The sequence below is a fragment of the Protopterus annectens genome, chromosome 10.part0 (assembly GCF_019279795.1).
Source record: "Protopterus annectens isolate FY-2018-M chromosome 10.part0, PAN1.0, whole genome shotgun sequence".
Lineage (NCBI taxonomy): Eukaryota > Metazoa > Chordata > Ceratodontiformes > Protopteridae > Protopterus > Protopterus annectens.
This window is the reverse complement of record NC_056744.1, coordinates 1224737118-1224757117: the sequence shown is the minus strand read 5'-3', so window position 1 is coordinate 1224757117 and position 20000 is coordinate 1224737118. Positions and strand designations below refer to the sequence as shown.

General features: G+C 42.5%; 1 protein-coding gene across 1 annotated transcript in view; it reads right to left on the bottom strand.

The window, feature by feature from the left end:
• PRPF38A (pre-mRNA processing factor 38A) overlaps positions 1–20000 on the bottom strand; it is a 437126-nt gene that overhangs the window by 375078 nt on the left and 42048 nt on the right. Inside the window, exon 2 of the mRNA XM_044086853.1 lies at positions 19156–19315. Coding sequence (XP_043942788.1) covers positions 19156–19315 — 160 coding nt within the window. The remainder of the gene's footprint in view (positions 1–19155; positions 19316–20000) is intronic.

The following is a 20000-nucleotide window of genomic DNA, read 5'->3' as shown; positions in this document are numbered from 1 at the left end:
GTTGAGTGAAAGGAAGTCCCTTGTTGTGGTTGCAAGCCTCTGCCCACCAAAGGAACTCGGTCCTTAGACAAGGAATGATAGGAATCAGTTTCCAAGTCCTGAGAATGTTGACATCAAAGACTTTTTAAGTACTATTTTAGTTTCCTCATATGCAGTCTTGCATATGGAATTAGTATAATGCATGAGGCCATGAACCCTAGGGCTTGCAGTATTTTTCTTGCAGATAGCTGGGTTTTGGTGGCCATTTGCTTGAAGTAGGGTTTTGGTGGCCATTTGTTTGAAGTAGTTTGTCAAATTAACCTGCTTTTCTGGAGTGAGGAATGCCATCTGGGAAGTTGTGTTCAAGCTTGCTCCCAGGAATACAATCTTGTCGCTGGATACCAGATGTCATTTCTTTTTGTTGATGGTGTACCCCAGAGAAGTTAGAAGTCTCTTTATGAATGCCAGGTGCTGAAATAGCAATTCCCAGACTGTCCACCTGAATCAGGCAATCGTCCAGGTATGGGTAAATTTGAATATTTCTCTGCCTGCGGTATGCAATGGCTGGAGCCAGGCACTTTGTGAATACCCTGGGCACAGTAGATAAGCCAAAGGGAAGTGCAGAGAACTGATATAGTGCATGGAGCCTGCCCTGAAGCGTAGGTATTTCCTGCAAGATTCCCTTATGGGGATGTGCAGATAAGCTTCTTTTAAGTCTAGGGTGACTAGCCAGGAGTCCTTGGCTGGCATAGGAAGCAGCTGTTGTAGTGTAAGCGACCACCAGGAAAGTGTTGAGAATGGACAGATCCAGGATAGGGCACCATGAGCTCTCTTCTGGGCACCAGAAACAGTCTGGAGTAGAAACCCTGTCCCCCTTTGCTCTACTGGAACAGGTTGAATAGCTCTGATACTGAGAAGAGAAAGTACTTGGTTTTGAGCCTCTGCCTACTGGTTTGGAGGAATGTCTGGCAACCCGCTTGGGGTTGGCAGCGAGTGGAAGCAGAATCTGTATCCCTGGGATACAATGTTTAGGACCCATCGGTCCTGGGTAATGGACATCCAGTTTTTGCATGCAGGGTGAGTTTTCCTCCTAGGGGTGCAAGTACTTGGGCATGGCTGGGAAGGATGATAGACAAGTCATTGTGAACTTTTTCCATAAGCGGTGGCTTACCACTCCCTGTTTTTGAGGTGGAAGCACTCCATTGCTTAGGTCTCTGCATACCCCGAGATTGTAGTCTTGTTGCCCTGGGTTTGGACTGAGAAGGCCTGGGAGGGACTGGAAAGGACCAGGTTTTAGAAGGCCAATGCCTACTGAATCTACGTGGCTGTACCTGTAAGAAATCTTTACCAGTTTGCATAGATTTAGCTTTTTCCTCCATCTTTTAAGAACTTCTTCTGCTTTTGTGCCAAACAAACGTTCCTGGTTTAATGGAGCATCTAGTAATTTTGCTTTGACATGGTCTGGCAAGACTTGTTCCTTCAGCCAAGAATGCCTTCTCAGTACAGACCCAGTGACAGCAGCCCTCCAAGATGCTTCTAAGGCATCAAAACCACACTGCAAAGTGTATTTACTGACTTGGTTTGCAGAATGCATTAACTCTTGTAAATCTTTATTTTCTGCACAATCTGGAAGTAACAACATTTTCTGTTTAATTAGTTCCATAATATGCTGCTGGTACTTCAACAGGTGAAAATGGCAAATTAAAGACTTTATGGCAAGAGTTGCAGAGGTATATACCTTCTTACCCCATCTATCTAAAGCCCTAGAATCCCTGTCCGAATGGGTATGTTTTTTGGCTGTAGTACCCTTAATACCTTTAGGTCCCTGGGAAATGGTCTCTGCATCCGCAGTGGGAGTTTTAGAGAGAAATGTGTGAGAGTCAGGTATTCTGTAGTACCTGTCAGGCTTTCCAGGAGCTGGTGGTAAAGTATCAGGGGTAAGACTGGATTCCACAAGGACATCATCTACAATACCCAGGACAGGTGGTATAGCTACAGGCCTGTGATGAGGCAAGTCTAAAACTTGAGTCTCTTTTTGGACTGTGGGTAGTCCTGGTATTCCCAGCAGAAATGCTCTCTTAAGGTATGCAAGGTTTCACCGAAAGAAAAGTCCTCTGGAGGGGAGGCAGAGGGAATGGAATCCTAAGAGGTAGATAAGGGTATGTCCTGGTAATCAGAGGGATCAGAGTCACTGGACTCACGGTCTGTAGAATCAGAAGGAAAATAAATTCCTTGCCTTTTAGAGGGGGGGGGGGGGCGAGGCTGGTTTCCCCTAATTAAAGTAATAAGGTCTTCAGTCATTCCTAAGTATTTCTTTCTGTGCCATGGAAGCTTGAGAATGTGCTTTGGTCATCAGTTTCCTAGGCATAGTGCGAACTCTGGGCCTGAGAAACTCGGTAGTTTTAGTCAGAAACAAAGTAGTCTGATTAATACGAATATCGGAAGGTCTGAATACACCCACAGACGCAGGTGCCTGCACAGCGTATCTGGACCCATCCAAAGAAGAGACATCCGCAGGTTGCAGAGTCGAAGAAGTATCTCGCGGGATACTGGACTCTGAATGGGTCTCAGTAGGGGCCTGCGAATCTGTAGAAGTGGGTATCAGGGGCTGCAAAAGCACCTCACTGAGTACCGGCGGAAGTTTTGGACCTATGCAATCTGTCTTTATCCTTAAGTTTTTTCAGAAGATCGGTAGTCAAATGGCTTATTGAAGCCGTTTCGTAATACGGAGAACAATAGCGAAAGAATTTAGCAACAAAAACAGCCAGATGACGAATAGTTCAAGCATTAAACAAGGCATAAAACCGACAGCGATGAACATCGTGATCTGGGCCTAAACAGGTGACGCAGTTCATAGGTAGGTACTAGGCTATCGGCCCTGGTGCCTATACAAGCCAAGCCAAAAAGGTACCCTGGCTTTTGCCACCCAAGAAAATGATTTTTCTGTGCCACTGTTGAGCATAGCCACAGAGGTGATCCCCAGGGTGAATTTCCCATTTCCCATCCAATCATCAAGATTTTTCTCAAAGTGCTAATGAGGAGCTTTGTTTGATACAGATATGTAGTTTATTCCAGAGTATGGGAAGTCTCTGGGACAGGAATCTATCCCTCCGGCATGTTCTGTTTATTGTGGTGACAAAGTTTAGGGTCCCTAGAGCTTGTAGCTCGGAGGGATTGGGATTTCTTTAAGTGGAGCATGTCCAACAGCTCTGGGTTTGACATAGCTTTGTATGTTAGGCAGAGATCACCTCTGAGTAGGTGATATGCGATGAAGTAAAGCTGGAGTTTGAGACTGTCTGCGTAGGGCATCTGAGGCCGGTAATCCTCTTTGTGATGTATTTGTGGCCTTTCCAGTTGTTGTAGAGGTCTTGCGAGGTACATACCAAAAGGGGCGTTGTACTCTATAATGGGTCTAATGAGTAGAGGGGAACAATGACCTCTTTTTTTCTGGATGAGAAACCTTTTGTGATGAGGTGTGCCACACAGAAGGATTTCCTGACTACTGTGGTGATGTGATCATCAAAGGAGAGACTACTGTCCACCTGTGTCCCAAGGTCTCTTATCACACTTTCGGGGTTAAGTATACTACTTCCTACATTGTAGTTCATGGGTACAGAGTTTTTACCAAAGGGGATGACAATGCACTTTTTGGCATTGAGCTTGAGGCCAGGGCTTTGACAGCAGGTATCTGTCTCAGTGAGGCCCTTTTGTAGGATGTCCACATTGTTAGGAGTTTCGATTATGGCTCCTAGTTTGCAGTCATCTGCGAACTTAGTTAGCCAAAGACCTTCTGTTTTAGTCTGTACCTCAGAGTAGTAGATACCAAACAGGAGAGGACCCAGGACTGAACCCTGTGGTACTCCACTTGTCACTGGTCTGAAGTCTGATTTGGAGTCTGCTACTTTCACAGTGTGGGCTCTGTCAGTGAGCCAGTTGGCAACCCATCTTGTGATATAGGGATTTATACCTAGTTTAGTGAGTTTATCTATAATTCCAGAGTGGGGAATGGTGTCGAAAGCCTTGGCAAGATCTAGATAGGCTGTGTGAACCACCTTACCCTTGTCAACGGCTTTGGAGACTGCTTCAAAAGAAGTCTATCAGGTTTAGGAGACATGATCTGCCTTTTACAAACCCGAACTGGGTGGGGTCCAGAGTTTGGAGATTACCAATGTCTTTGTTTATAAGTTTCATGATAATACGTTCCATAGCCTTGCAGACCAGGCTCATCAGGCTAATGGGGCGGTAGTTCCCAGGGTCCGTGGTGGCTCCCCCCTTGTGGAGTGGGATAATAGTTGCTGTGCGCCATTCAGCAGGCACAAAGCCTAAGGTGAGGTTATGATTGAACATGGTACTTAGGTGGGGTGCCAGTTCATTCTGTAGTTCGTGTAGAACGTAGCCTGGGATTTTGTCTGGTCCCATGGATGCTGCGTTCTTGGTTTTGGAGTGTGTGGTTTTTACCTGTGCAGCCGTGATTACGGGAACTTTGCATTCTTTCAGTACAGAGATGGGCTCTTTAGGGGGGATAAAGTTAGCACTGAAGCTATCTGCCAGGATGTTGGCAATATCAGTTGGGTCTGTATATTTAGTGCCATTGTGCTGTAACTCTGAGAAGATCTGAGTGTTGCCACTGAGATTCTTGACAAAGCTATACAATGCTTTGTGGTTGTCTTTAGAATCAGTGGCAATTTTGTTTTCGTAACTAGCTTTGGAGGATTTTATCAAGGATCGCAGCTTCTTACTGAGGCTGACCAGTGAGCTCCTCCACTCATGGGATTTTACTCTTTTTTGCAACAGTTTCTTCCTTTGGTTGTACAGTTTATGACAGGGGACCACCAGATTGGCTTCCTTTTTTTGGAGGATAGCATCTTGGTTCTGTTTGGGATAGCACGATTCATGCACTCATGTAAGTATTTATAAAGTGCAATTGTGTAGGTTTCAGTAGTTGGAACTGTAATGTTCAATGGGTTGTCATGAAGTTCACCACTTCTGTCTTAAGAAGCATGAAGTTGGCTTTGGAGAAATTCTTTACCATGGTTTCCTTAATGGGGGGGGGGTGTGGGGGCAGGATGTGGATATCTAGGGTAATTAAATTATGGTCTGATCGGACCAATGAAGAGTTGACTTCAGGAGTGGAACACCAGTCACTCATGTTGGTTCATAGGTAGGTACTAGGCTATCGGCCCTGGGGCCTATACAAGCCCAGCCAAAAAGGTACCCTGGCTTTTGCCACCCAAGAAAATTGTTTTCCTGTGCCACTGTCGAGCAGAGCCACAGAGGTGATCCCCGGGGTGAATTTCCTATTTCGCATCCAATCAAGATTTTTCTTGAGTACTAATGAGGAGCTTTGTTGATACAGCTAGGTAGTTTATTCCAGAGTATGGGAAGTCTCTGGGACAGGAATCTATCCCTCCGGCATGTTCTGTTTATTGTGGTGACAAGGTTTAGGTCCCTAGAGTGTGTAGCTCGGAGGGATTGAGATTTCTTTAAGTGCAGCATGTCCAACAGCTCTGGGTTTAACATAGCTTTGTATGTTAGGCAGAGATCACCTCTGAGTAGGTGATATGCGATGAAGTAAAGCTGGAGTTTTTTGAGACGGTCTGCATAGGGCATCTGAGGCCAGTAAATCCTCTTTGTGAGGTACTTCTGCAGCCTTTCCAGTTGTTGAAGATGCCTTGTGAGGTACATACCAAAAGGGGCGTTTTACTCTATAATGGGTCTAATGAGTGATGAGTAAGAATGAAATGCTCTGTGAGGTATTTGCTTTCCACAGGCAAGACAATTGTTAATTTTTTCTGACATCGGTTAGAGCAAGAAAAAAAAAGATCCCCAATGGGGTACTTAGCTTTAGAAGACTTTAGGTTTGAAACTCAAAAAAAGAAAATTTCAGGTAGTGGCCGACCGGCACTTGTGAACTGCTTCTACTTTGGGCTCCCGTGGGGCAAGAAAAGCAAATGAAATTGTGTTGGCTGCATGTTTTATACCCCTGACGACCTGATGTCATGGAAGAACTGGCTCACTGACAGAACCCACGCTGTGAAAGTAGCAGACTCCAAATTCAACTTCAGACCAGTGACAAGTGGAGTACCACAGGGTTCAGTCCTGGGTCCTCTCCCGTTTGGAATCTATATCTCTGAAGTACAGGCTAACACAGAAGGTCTTTGGCTAATGAAGTTCGCAGATGACCGCAAACTAGGAGCCATAATCGAAACTCCTAACGATGTGGACATCCTACAAAAGGGCCTCACTGAGACAGATGCCTGGTGTCAAAGCCATGGCTTCAAGCTCAATGCCAAAAAGTGCATTGTCATCCCCTTTGGTAAAAACTCTGTACCCATGAACTACAACATAGGTGGTAGTATACTTAACACTGAAAGTGTGATAAGAGACCTTGGGACACAGGGTAGGCAGTAGTCTCTCCTTTGATAATCACATCACCAAGTAGTCAGGAAATCCTTCTACATGACGCACCTCATTACAAAAGGTTTCTCATCCAGAAAAAAAAGAGGTCATTGTTCCCCTCTACTCATCACTCATTAGACCCATTATAGAGTACAATGCCCCTTTTGGTATGTACCTCACAAGACATCTACAACAACTGGAAAGACCGCAGAAATACCTCACAAAGAGAATTACTGGCCTCAAACAGATGCCCTACGCAGATGGTCTCAAAAAACTCCAGCTTTACTCCATCGCACATCGCCTACTCAGAGGTGATCTCTGCCTAATATACAAAGCTATCCCAATCCCTCCAAGCTACACACTCTAGGGACCTAAACCTTGTCACCACAACAAACAGAACATGCCAGAGGGATAGATTCATGTCCCAGAGACTTCCCATACTCTGGAATAATCTACCTATCTATATCAAACAAAGCTCCTCATTAGCACTCCACGAAAAATCTTGATGAATGGATGGGAAATAGGAAATTCCCGGGGGATCACCTCTGCGGCTCTGCTCAACAGTGGCACAGGAAAATAATTTTCTTGGGTGGCAAAAGCCAGGGTACCTATTTGGCTGGGCTTGTATAGGCCCCAGGGCCAATAGCCTAGTACCTACGTATGAACTTATAAAGAAGCAACAGCATCTGATGCAGAAATCTGAAGACTCTGTTTATCTGGCTGCAGGTAGCCCTCAGTCGGCCCGAATACCAAAGTGCGATGACTGCAACAGTGAAACAAACATCATCTGGGGAGTCCACCTCTACAAAAAGAGGCTAGTCACAAGTGGTCCTGAGGACCACTTGTGACCTCAGGGATCAGTCCTTGAAATGCTTCTTTATGGCATTTACGTCTCTGAAGTTAAGGCCAATGTCAGTGGTCTCTGGCAGACTAAATTTGCAGATAATTGCAAATTAGAAGCAGTCATTGAATTCCACACTGAAATGTTCACCAGGAGGGACTGACACAAACAATTGGTGTCACAGACATGGACTAGAACTAAATGCCAAAAAATCCAAAATAGTATCCTATGAGAAATCATCTGCCCTGGTAACTACTATATTGACAACACATACATTAGAGTTGACCCAGTAGTCAGGAACTTGGGGACACACACAGTAATCTAGCCTTTGACCATCACGTGTCTACAGTAGTGAGGAAATCATTCTATGTTGCGTAACATATACACAAAGGTATGGCATCCAAGTCCCAGGAAGTTATTGTTCCACTGTACTAAGCCCTTTATCAGACCCAACATTGAGTACAATGCCCCCTTTGGTATGTACCTAACCAGGCATATTCAACAACTAGAGCATCCACAGAGGTTCCTCATTAAAAGAATACAGAGTGCAAGTAAAATGCCCTAAGCAGACTGCTTCAAGGCCCTATCCCTGTATTCTGTCTCCTACAGGCTTTTGAGGGGATATCTATGCCTGGCATACAGGGCATTGTCAGACCCCACTCTGATGGACCTCCTGCATTTCCATTAAACAAACAGCACCAGAATTACCCATTCTAAAGACTTAAACCTTGCCTGCATTATAAATAGGAAATGCTGGAGACACAGGTATGTATCCCAGAGCCTACCCCTTCTATGGAACAGGCTTCCCATCCATGTGAAGCAGAGTTCCTCCCCAGCCCAATTCAAGTGCAACTTGGACAACTGGATGGGGAACAGGAAATTCATCCCTGGTTTGGCATCCATGTCTCTAATGGACACAACCTGTAAATGGTCATCTCCAAGGCCCCTACTTGTAAAAATATTTAATCTCCCAACCCCCTGTTTACACTTATCAAGGCTATCCGAGATTTGGGATGCATGGCTAGGCTTAGAAAGGCCCTTGCGGTCATTAGCCTAGTAAACACCTATGAACCCATTTGAACAATATACATGCAATTAGAAAGGCAAGTATTTTTGATAACTCTGGGGCACAGAAACTATTAAACACAATGATTTAGGCAACAGAAAAATGTTGTTTGACAGCACCCCAGTGACCTACATACATATATACACAGATATCCTATAGAGGTATTACAGATAGATTTTTATAAAACTTCCAAATTATGTAAATCAGAGGAATGGCGCACAAAGAAAGGGCATAAATGGAAATGTTTACAAGAAGATACAACTCCCCCTACTAACACTAGGGAACAGGTCCTTAATGCTCTCTCTAAGATCAAAAACACTGCATCAATAAAAAAAAAAACAGTTATGATAGGAGGGGCTGAGATAAAATTTGTGATGTGTAATCAACAGGGAAGTCTCTAGGAACAAATGGTACTAGTGTTAACTTTGAAAGTTAGGAGGGAAGTGATAGACCTGGAACGTTTTAACTAGGTTTTAAAAGGAGGTATGGTACCTGGATGTTGGAAGCTATACTACCCAAACCAGGGTAAATACCCTTCAGACTCTGCTTACTAGACAAATTCTAATTGGGAACAAAGATTAATATCTATACTAGCTAAGAGAATGGGTAACATGTTGCCAATACTGACATAAACAAAGTGGCTTTCTGGTCGGGAGACGCACGTTTACGAACATTAATAGAACAATGATGATCCAGACGAAAGCAGAGTAAAAGACTCCGCTACTGTCACTTGATCTTGATGCAGAAAAGACAGTCAATAGTATGAGTTGGGATTTTACGAGTAAGGCAACAGCAGAATTTGTGCTCACTGATTATTGGGGGTTAATTATAAAGATACACAAAGGGTCAGAGGCAACAATTAATTGGGTAAGGCTCCTTTCTGACAAGCAGCGTCAGAACACAGGAACCAGGCAGGGTTGCTCTCTTTCCCCTTTGGTATTAGCTTTATACTTTGAGCAAATGGCTAAGAAAATAAGTGACTTACAACTTTAATAATAAACTAGTACAGTAATTTAGAAAGAAAACTTCTTTCATTTGCAGATATTTTGCACTTGATAAATCCAGAAAAGGTTTTTTCAATGATGAGGAACACGGAGATAGTCAAGTTTTTCAAGATTTAAAATAAATGACAAAAAAAAAAGAGAGTATAGCAGTAAACTGCATTCCTATACATGAAATGGTTTAGCAACATCCATATTTATGAGGACCTGATAAGTTGATGAACTTGTGTGTGGATTAAAACGAATTCTATTGTAGCAGCTAAGGATATCTAGGAAGAAACTAAAATCGAGAAGTTGGAAATTCTTGACTGGATGTGGGAAGTATGGTATAAGCAGTGAAAATGCTAGTCACTTTTGTGTTGTATATAGGCTAGGCATATTTTTACATCATCCAAAATTAAAGTTGTGAACTGAAATTACTAAAGAATTAAAGGAATATATGTTGGATGGAAAAGGGGCAAGAGTCAAGTTGGATAAGTTGTTTCTCCCCACAGAACTAGGTGGTGTAGGATTAACAGATTTGAAGTGATAACGTCTTGGAGCTAAAAGTAAAATTCATGTTTATATCTCCCAAGCAGATTACAAATGGAAGTGGAAAGAAATTATGTTAAAAAGGGGTATGGGAGCTCACGGAATAAATTAAGTAATAAATGCACCTAGCAATACAAAGAAAAAATACTGACATAAATGACATTGACAAAGACTGCATAACACAGCCACTGTGACAGTGCATAAGTAAACATTTTCTACAACATATACATTAATAATGCTTAACTCTACTAGGTTAACTTTACTATAAATAACTAATTGTATGCAGCCATACTGCAGTGTGTGTGTGTGTGTGTGTGTGTGTGTGTGTGTGTGTGTGTGTGTGTGTACATTACATATGTATAAACATAGAGAAGTAGATTATATGCCTGTGTGCACTTCATGACCTTTAAAATAAAAGATTACAATGTGTCTACACAAAAAAAATACAGATGTGTGTGCAATTAAAAATGTAAGTAGCATGCAGAATAATATGTGGGATGCAGTACCATGTTTCAATGCAAACCTGTGTGTATATACATATATATATTTATACACAGTAAGTACTTTGATTTCCTTTTCTTAAATGTTTAATAAAATTCAGCTGTACATTATGGTTGTCATCAATGGTCACATTTCCTTTGTGGACTACAAAATGCTCATGCCCTCTACCACTGTAAGGACGGACTCAAAGTCAGTAGGAAATGGGAATCTCTTACCATGGCTCTGGGTGTACCAGATGTACATCCCCTTTGGAAGGATGTCACAAAAAAACATTAAAGACCTTTCTATGAACAGTATCAATGCACCTAGTGGTGATAGGGTTGCCACGTGTCCCTCTTTCTGCAGTTCTGTCCCGTGTATGTGGGGGGTGCGTGTTGAAAATGATAAATGCGTTGACAGTTTACAAGAAAAATAATTTTCTGACTTTTCTCTAAATGTCACAGAAATACTTGATTCTACATTTAAGTTATCTTAACATATAAACTATAATAACCAACATTTAAAGCCTAGCATTTCAATACTGTTTTGCTGCTTATGTAAATCTGTCAAAGAGGTGTCAATGACTCTAAACACCGACTGATCTAATTGCTTTGCTATGAAAGGGGAGTGTTAAGTTCTCCTCCTCTCTGCAATAAAAACACTGGAAAAAGTTCCACAGCTTTGTCTTTTTTTTTTTTTTTTTTTTTTAATATAAAGCAGCTGCTATGTTCCTGACATGAGAAGGATTAATTGCCCATCCACGAGTGACAGCAGTAACTGACAAGGTAAACTACAGATTTGTCTCTCTATATGTCAGGCAGGCAGAGACAAATTCCTCTGCAAAGTATGTGAGAAATTGAGGAGGAGGACGAGCTGGAAGAGGAAGAAGAGTACGTGGGCTTTAACTTCATATCATTCCCTTTCTTTAGAATCAAAAGTTTTATAAAATAAAAGCAGGTTTCTGGTATGATGTACAAGTCATTGGGTTTCTTTTTCCATCTATCTTAAAAGGAAACCCTTTTGTGTTTTCTCACCTCAGAAAGTTACTCTAAGAGTGGACACTTCCTCTATGACAGCAAGAGCACTTCTCCATCACAGTGCCCAGGAACTAGTCTATACTAGAGAAAAAAAATTTATAACACTGTTGTATAAAATGACAATAGTCTTCCCTTAACCACCAGGCTGTGAGGAAGTTTATTCCAAAAGCACACATCTCTGATCAAGTTAGTTAGGAAATATGAAGTAGTGTGGTGCACCAACAATGGATTAATTTCTATCTCCACGATGGAGAGGCCACAACAGTATGGAAGGAGGCCTTAAAGATAAGATTACTCTCCATCGTTCCAATGGCAATGGAATCCAACTGACTATCACACTCAAGGCATCCTGATGTCCTAGTTCAGTCTCCCATTGCAAAAAAATTCAGGAGAAAAAAAAAAGAATTTCCATAGTCTTATTTTGCTTCGCATACAAATACAAAATGTCAGAGAGCTTTCTCCTCAGTTCTTCAAACAGCAAGGATGTTCTGACAAATACCCAGCTAGCCATTTAACTGCTAAATCTTTTTAAACATGTGACAATGCATTAAACAATCCATTATGCATCTACTTAACAATTGAGATTCACTTCATTTATGTTTTTAATCTTTTGTAATTGGTATTTATGCTCATTACAACCAATAAACTTTTCTCCCTAGACCATCACCAAAAACAGACCAAAGCTGAATCAGCTAGATACCCTGGTCTGGGTCTATATCACAAAGTCGAAGTCTTATAACTTCGAACACGTAATGTTTGAACCATTACGTTCGAAGTTACAAAACTTCAACTATGGATATAAAAAAACGGAAAACAAAATGAACTGTTTTAAGCAGGGGGGTAAGCCCCCTGCACCCCCCATTACGAAAATATACCAACTCCGAGATTGCACCCCATTGAACAAAATGGGAACCTCCGCTTATGGAGACTTTCATTCAAATGCTCAAACTTTTACAGATCCGAACTTATGGTCTTGACCATATGAGGTTTGAACTTGGAAAAGTTAGACTATGTGATAGGAACCCCCCAGATCCTCAAAGCACGAAAAAAAGAAAAAAAAAAATACAACAAAAGGTCAGTTTATGCTTTACTTCTGCATCTGCTCATAAAACGTATTCTCAAACAAAGGACGCCAAAAGTAAGTAAAAGAAAAGTACAGTTGTGTACCTACCATAAATGTAGATGTTAGAGTGTATTCACTGTTGCAGTCATTACACTTGGGTTATCCTGCTGGCAGGCTACCCGCAGTCGGCCTGAATTCCAAACTCCTGGTTCGGCGTCGGTTGCTGTCGCCTCTTCCCTGACGTCAGTGCAGCAGGGGTATAAAAGATGCAGCAGACACCATTTTCTTCAGTTTTTCTTGCCCCAGATGTCAGGAGCCCCCAAAAGGGTAGGCTAAAAAAACATTGCTTATAAAAGCATGCACTAAAATAAACAATACCTATATCTAAAAGCAAATACACCACATAGGTTGTATAGAATAGAGAAGTACAGATAAGTCCCAGCAAAGAAAGGGGGATGGTGGGTGGGGTAACCTGGACTGCAACAGTGAATACACGCTAACATCTACATTTATGGTAGGTACACAACTGTACTATGTTCATCGTGTTTCACTGTTGCAGTCATTACACTTGGGTTGAATCCCAAAGCTGAGGTTGGGCGGCTGGGTCTAAATAGAATTAGGAGTGGCTATAAGGCCCTGCAGAACTGCAGTGGCAAAGCCTGCTCTGGATTTAGAGTAAAGAGGTAAGTGGTAGTGCTTAGTAAAAAAGTGTGCACTGAAGTCCAAGTTGCAGCCTCCAAAATATCCTTGGTTGGTACTCCTCTGAGGAAGGCTGCTGAGGTGGCTGCTGCCCTGGTAGAATGAGGTGTAATACCCTTAAGCACTGATTTGCCATGTTGTGAATAGCAGAAACGAATGCAGTGTCCTATCCATTTTGAAATAGTCCGCTTTGAGATAGCCTTTCCTTGTGATCCTGCAGCATATGCCACTAAAAGTTGCTCAGTCTTTCTGAAAGCCTTGGTTTTGTCCAAGTAGAAGCATAGATGTCTGTGTATGTCCAAAGAATGCAGAAGTCTCTCCTCTTTATTCTGTGGGTTTGGGTAAAAAAGTAGGCAAATGAATGGTTGCCATACTGGACACTACCTTAGGCATACATGTTGGGCTTGTCCTTAGAGAAACCCTGTCAGGATGGAAGATAATAAAAGGTTCCACAGCCATTAATGCCTGTAATTCTGAGACTCTTCTTGCTGAAGTTATTGCTAGGAGCAGAGCCGTTTTCTATGATAAGAATTTAATCTCAGCTGTATTGGCTGGCTCAAAAGGAGGCAGTGTGAGTTTTTCCAAGACAAAATTGAGGTCCCATGCAGGTACTGGTGCTCTCCTTGGAGGTCTTATATTTTTGGCCCCCCTGAGGTACTGTAATAGGTGGGTCCGTATTGTAATAAGCTGAAATGGCAGAGGCATGGATCTTAATTGATCAGAAGGATAGGCCTTTGTCCAGCATCTCAGTTAGATATTGTAAAATCTGAGGAATATTTGGAACAAGCGCGTCAATTCCTTGTGCCTGGTTCCAAGCACAGAATCTCTTCCATTTTTCTGCATAAGATTTTCTGGTGCTGGGCCTCCTGGCCTCCAAAATAACATCCATAACCGCTTTAGAGAGAGGTGTATTCTGAATGATTACACTATCCGCCATGCAGCTAGATTTAGGGTTCTGAGTTGGCTGTGCAGGATCTGATTGTTTTGTTGGGTCAGTAAATGAGGAATTTGAGGCAATGTCCAGGCTGGGCCTTGAGACGAGCTCCTTAGGATTGGGTACCAGTGTTAGCGTGGCCAATCCGGGGCAATCAGTATAATTTGTGGCTTCTCTTGTCTGACCTTTAGGAGTACCTTGGGGAGGAGAGGCAGTGGAGGAAAGGCATATATTGTAACGTTGTTCCAGCTGAATGACAAAGCATCCACTTTCCATGCTCAATTGTGATAAGTCCTTGCGCAGAATCTCTGAAGTTGGCAGTTGTGAGGGGAGGCAAAAAGATCTGTGTCTGGGCATCCCCATTTCCTTGTTATGTTGAAGATTTGTGGATCTAGTTTCCACTTGTGAGGATCCATAAGGTTTCTGCTTAGTTCTTCTGCCAGAGCATTTGTTTTTCCCGACAGGAATTGTGCTTGCAGGTGTACTTGGTAAGTCAATGCTGTGTGCCACAAAATCATGGCTTGTCTGCAGAGGAGGTAGGAATGCATGTCCCCCTGCTTGTTTATGTACCACATGACTGTGGTGTTGTCAGTCTTTATCAGCAGCTGTCCTGGATGAAGTAGGTCCTTGAAGGCTGTCAGGGCATTTTGTACAGCTAGCATCTCTTTTTGATTGATGTGAAGATGCCTTTGGTTTGCGGGCCATGTGCCCTGAATAGCATGTGGCCCCCCCCAGGCATAATCTGATGAATCTGTTGTTAGTGATTGCCTGACTGTGGGTAGAGTGAATGGCTGTCCCTTGTTGTGGTGACAGGCCTGTGCCCACCATCGAAACTACTGTTGCAGGCAGGGAATGAATGAAATTAATGATTCCAGGCTGTGGCAATGTTGAGTCCAAACACTTTTTAGATACCATTGTAGTTTCCTCATATGCAGTCTTGCATATGGAATTAGCAGAATGCAGGATGCCATGTTGCCCAGAGCTTGCAGAATTTTTCTTGCAGATAACTGGGTCTTTGTTGCCATGCTTTTGAAGTAAGAAGTCATTTGCCTTTGTCTGGTGTGAGATAAGCCATCTGGGCAGTTGTATTTAAGCTTGCACCCAGGAATATTATCTCTTGAGAGGGTACTAGTTTTGATTTATTTTCGTTTACTGTGTACCCTAGGCAAATTAGTAATCTTTTTACAAACGCCAGATGCTTTAGTAGAATGTCTCTGGTCTCTGCTTGAATAAGGCAGTCGTCCAAGTAGGGATATATTTGAATTCCTCTTTAGTCTGCAAAATGCAATTACTAGTGCCAGGCATTTTGTGAAGACTCTGGGCGCAGTAGATAAGCCAAAGGGCAGTGCATCGAGCCAGCTATGAATCTGAGGTATCCTCTGCAAGATTGGGACATGCAGGTATGCCTCTGAGGTCCAAAGTTACAAACCAAGCCTTCTTTCCCAGCATGGGCAGAAGCTGCTGCAGAGTCAACATTTTGAATTTCAGAACGTCCAGAAAAGTATTTAGAATAGACAGGTCCAGAATTGGTCTCCATGCTTTGTCCTTTCTTGGTACTAAGAAAAGTCAAGTAAAATCCTTGTCCCTGCTCTTGTTGTGGCACTGGCTGAACAGCCCTCATGTCCATGAGAGATGAAACTTGTTTTTGTGCCTCTGCCCATTGATTGTGTGGCAGGTCTGGCATAACTTTTGCCTTTGGAAGGGTGTGAAAGTGGAACCTATAGCCCTGAGAGACCATATTTAAGACACATTTGTCCTGGGTGATTATGTGCCAAATTTGTGAAAAAAGTGCTAGCTTTCCCCCTAAGGGTGCTGCCAAAAGATAAATGCTTGGCATTGGCAGAGGGAAGTCATTGGGACTGTTTCCTAAACGGCTGTGATTTGTCTTCTCTGCTTTTGGAGGTAGAAGCACCCCATTGTTTGGGCCTGTATGAGCCCTGGGGCTGTTGTCTGCCTCTGGGGCGTCTGTATCTGCCTCATTGTGGCCTGTCTGACATGGGAAAGGACCAATTCTTAAAAGGCCATTTCCTGCTAAATCTGGTTGGCTGTTCCTGTAAGAAATCCTTTACTGTCTGCATAGATTTAGCTTTATCCTCCATTTTCTTCAACACATCTTCTGCCTTAACACCAAACAAAGTATCATGCTGCAATGACAATTTAAAGCCCTTGCAGCCAAAGTAGCAGAAGTGTAAACTTTTTTCCCCCATCCATCCAGTGCCCTTGAATCTCTGAGGGGACAGGGTTTTTTGCAGTAGCGGCCTTGACCCCTTTGGGACCCTGAGAAATAGTTTCTGGGTCAGCAGCAGGGTTTTTATATAGAAATTTATGAGAATCTGGAACCCTGTAGTATCTGTCTGGTTTAACAGGTGCAGGAGGTAAAGAGTCGGGAGACAGGCCGGACTCTGAAAATACATCATCATCATCTACAATGTCTAGAACAGGTGGAACAGCAAGAGGTCTGTGTGAGGTAGTAAAAGAAAGTCTCTGAGCCTTTTCTTAGAATCCGAGTAATCTTGGCACTCCCTGTGGAAATGCTCCCTCATGGTATGCAGGGTTTCCCCAAAGGAGTAATCCTCAGGAGGAGAAGCTGAAGGAATACATTCTTCAGCATAAGAATCCTCATAGGGAGGAATAGAGTATCCCTGTTCTGAAGAGGAGTCAGAGAAAATGGAAACCTGATCAGAGGAATCATATTCAGTGTCTTGCCTAGGCCTCTTATCAGGAAGGGGATGGGAACCCCTGACCAAAGTAATTAGGTATTCGGCCATTTTGATCATCTGTTTCTTAGGCATGGAAGTCTGTCCTGGAGAATGCTGTACTTGTTTCCTTGCCTTTAAAACTGTTTTAGACTTTGTCTTGGATGCTGAAGTTGGCTTGATATAAAGCTGAGGGATTAGTTTCCGAAGGCCCAATACCTTGAGTATCCAGAGGCCTAGTTGTCTCCACGTGGGAGTCTGAGGTGGCCTGTGGCTCTGAGGTAGTGGGTGTCAGGGGCTGCGAAAGCACCTCACTGAGAACCAGCGACTTGCCTAGAAGAGGCTTCATAGTCTGTTTTGGACCTCTGATGCCTGTCCTTTTCGTTTTCCCTGCACTTTTTATGAACTCCGGTCATCAGCTGTTCCAACAGCATTATATAGTTAAACCTTTGAACAAAGTAATGAAAAGCAAAATCGTACCGACGCTTAATAGTGCGTTGGTTAAATCTTGCACAAAACCGACAACTAGCAACGTCGTGATCAGGGCCTTGGCAAGGTATACAGTAAGAATGAAAATCCTTATGAGGTATTTGCCTCCCACAAGAAATACAATTGTTAACTTTTTCTGACATTGGTCTGGAGCAAGAAAAAAAAAAAAAAAAAAAAAAAAAAAAGTTTCCCCAAAGGGGTACTTAGCTTTATTGAAGACTTCGGATCTGAAATTCAATTTTGAAAATCTCAGGAGTCTGCCGACCAGCACTTGCGAGCTGCTTTTGCTTCGGGCACCGCGCGGCAAGAAAAACTGAAGAAAATGGCGTCTGCTGCATCTTTTATACCCCTGGCGCACTGACGTCAGGGAAGAGGCGACAGCAACCGATGCCGGACCAGGACTTTGGAATTCAGGCCGACTGCGGGTAGCCTGCCAGCAGGATAACCCAAGTGTAATGACTGCAACAGTGAAACAAGATGAACATTCTTAGATGCTTCTTACAGGTATATAGATGCGGATTCCCATACTGTGACAGTTTTACCTATATATTTGTAGACAGTCCAATCAGATATCCACTTATTAAAACTGACAGACTGGTTACTCACTACCACTAGGAAGCAGAGCAGAAGGGACTTCTGCTAGACTGGATTAAAGCATTTCCTTCTTCTAAAGAAAGACTTTCACTCAGAAAAACACTTATTTGGGCTTCCGTCTAGGGCACAGATCATTTTTATACTTCACCAATATCTCTGGTCATTCACCATATTCAGTACCTTTACCTTTCTCAGCCCTTAGACACAGTACCCAAAGAAAACAACAAAGTCCACTTAGATGCTAAGACACTTACCATACAGTGAGGAAGTTCATTCACCCTTTCTTTGAGCCTGCTGCTTCAGAGTTGGAGTTCTTGCCTAGGAAGACACTATTATAAGAGTCCCCTCGGTTATGAAACCTTCCAAACGAGTCTCATCTGTGAACCCACCTTATCTGGTCTTTCATAAATTAAGGCTCACACTATGTACAATACCTTCTACCTAAGGTGTCTATTTAGACCAACTTAGATCAGTCAGTTCATTTACTAAGTCTCTTCACATTGCACTCTAAGTACAATGGAGACAGGACAAAACAAATGGCAGAAAATGAAATACTTCTATTACCAAGAAACACAAAGACAAACAGGTCATTATGCTCCTCTAAATGGTCTAACTGCATGGTTTCTGTGAAGCGAAATAAGGCAAAACTATGCAAGGCTACCCTGAAGCACTTTATGTTAATGCTCTCAATATCCACAGCGGTCTTCCACAATACTTGAATTAAAGATGCACAGCTGCTACTTGGTCACTTCTAAGCACATTTGCTGCACATTACAGGCTGCATGTGACTTGTTAGTAAAAATCATCTTCAGAGGTCACTTCTACATCTCTCTAAGGTACTGACTTAGAAAAAATGAGATAAAGGTTTTTCTCCTGGCTATTTTACCTAAAGCCAGAACTCTACAATACTATAAACAAAACTTATAGGTACTCCTCATATTACAAGATCTCAGAGTAGTTTCAGGAAGCATCTAGCTGCCCCCCCCCCCCCCCCCCCCAAAAGTGCCTTCAATTATTTTCCTGGTCAGGTGCTAAAGTATCAGGTTAAGAAGACTCTCACTGAAGGGAAAGACTTGCACATCAAACTTTCTTAATGTTTGTATTGTCAATCTTACTCCTGCAGCCAAAGCTATGCAGAGAAATCCAGTATTATGTACAGAATACTCGACTTTTCTTTAAGTAAACATGTTCAGATGGCACTTGCAGTTTTTCAGATGGCACTTGCAGTTTGTTTGCTTATTAAGTGAATGATTTGCAGATCCAAAATGAATGTGTACTGTCACTACAACATGACAATAGCCAAAAAAAAAAAAAAAAATAAATAAAAACACAACCAAGCAACATACTTGAAATCTTCATTCTTTATAAATTCAACAATGATGTCCTTTTCAGGTTGTATCTGCAGCATCTTCAAGGTGAGGCAGAGAAAGGGGGCAGGCTTGATGTTACCACCATATACACCACCGATGTACTTCAATTCCATGGCTTTATCTACAACAAGTTCAGCTGAAAAAGAAAGATTGTACTCAGCAAGAACCAAAACTTCAAATCAACATTTACACAGACTGCTAACAGCAAACACTACAAAATATACAGACTAAGTATCATTAACCTGGGTATGAGACCAGCATTTGCAAGGAGTAAAGAATCTGTTGGCAAAAATACAAATTATAAATCCTGAGGGTTATGTACCAATTCTAACTACTTAGAAATAGTCTCACAGATCTAGTCTACCTAGACTTTAGCCAAGCCACTTAGTCACGTGCAAAAGGCCAACAGAAAACATGGAAAGATTTTATGATTGGACCAAGACTAAGGAAATGCAATGCTGCACGGTTCAACGGCAGAGTATAGAGTGTTGTGGTAAGAAGGGCACTGGACAGCAATTAGTAAAAGGAGCAGCACACCACCTGAGAAAATTGCAAGGGGTTGGTCCTCTGTTTAGTACTCCTCAGGGAGTTTGTCTTAGACAAACCCCACGGAAAAGAACATAATTGACCTCAACGCTAAAGAGGTACAATAGGTGCAAAGTGGAGGATGAGCATGGGGAGTGTCTAGGAAAAGTACAACTGTGCAAGTCCTACTTACCCCTTTAACAGTAGATGTTAAAATTTCATACTCTCTCTTGGCATATGGTTTCTGAGCCTGAACAAATCCACACTGGCAACTTTCTAGAGCTCAGAATCCCCTG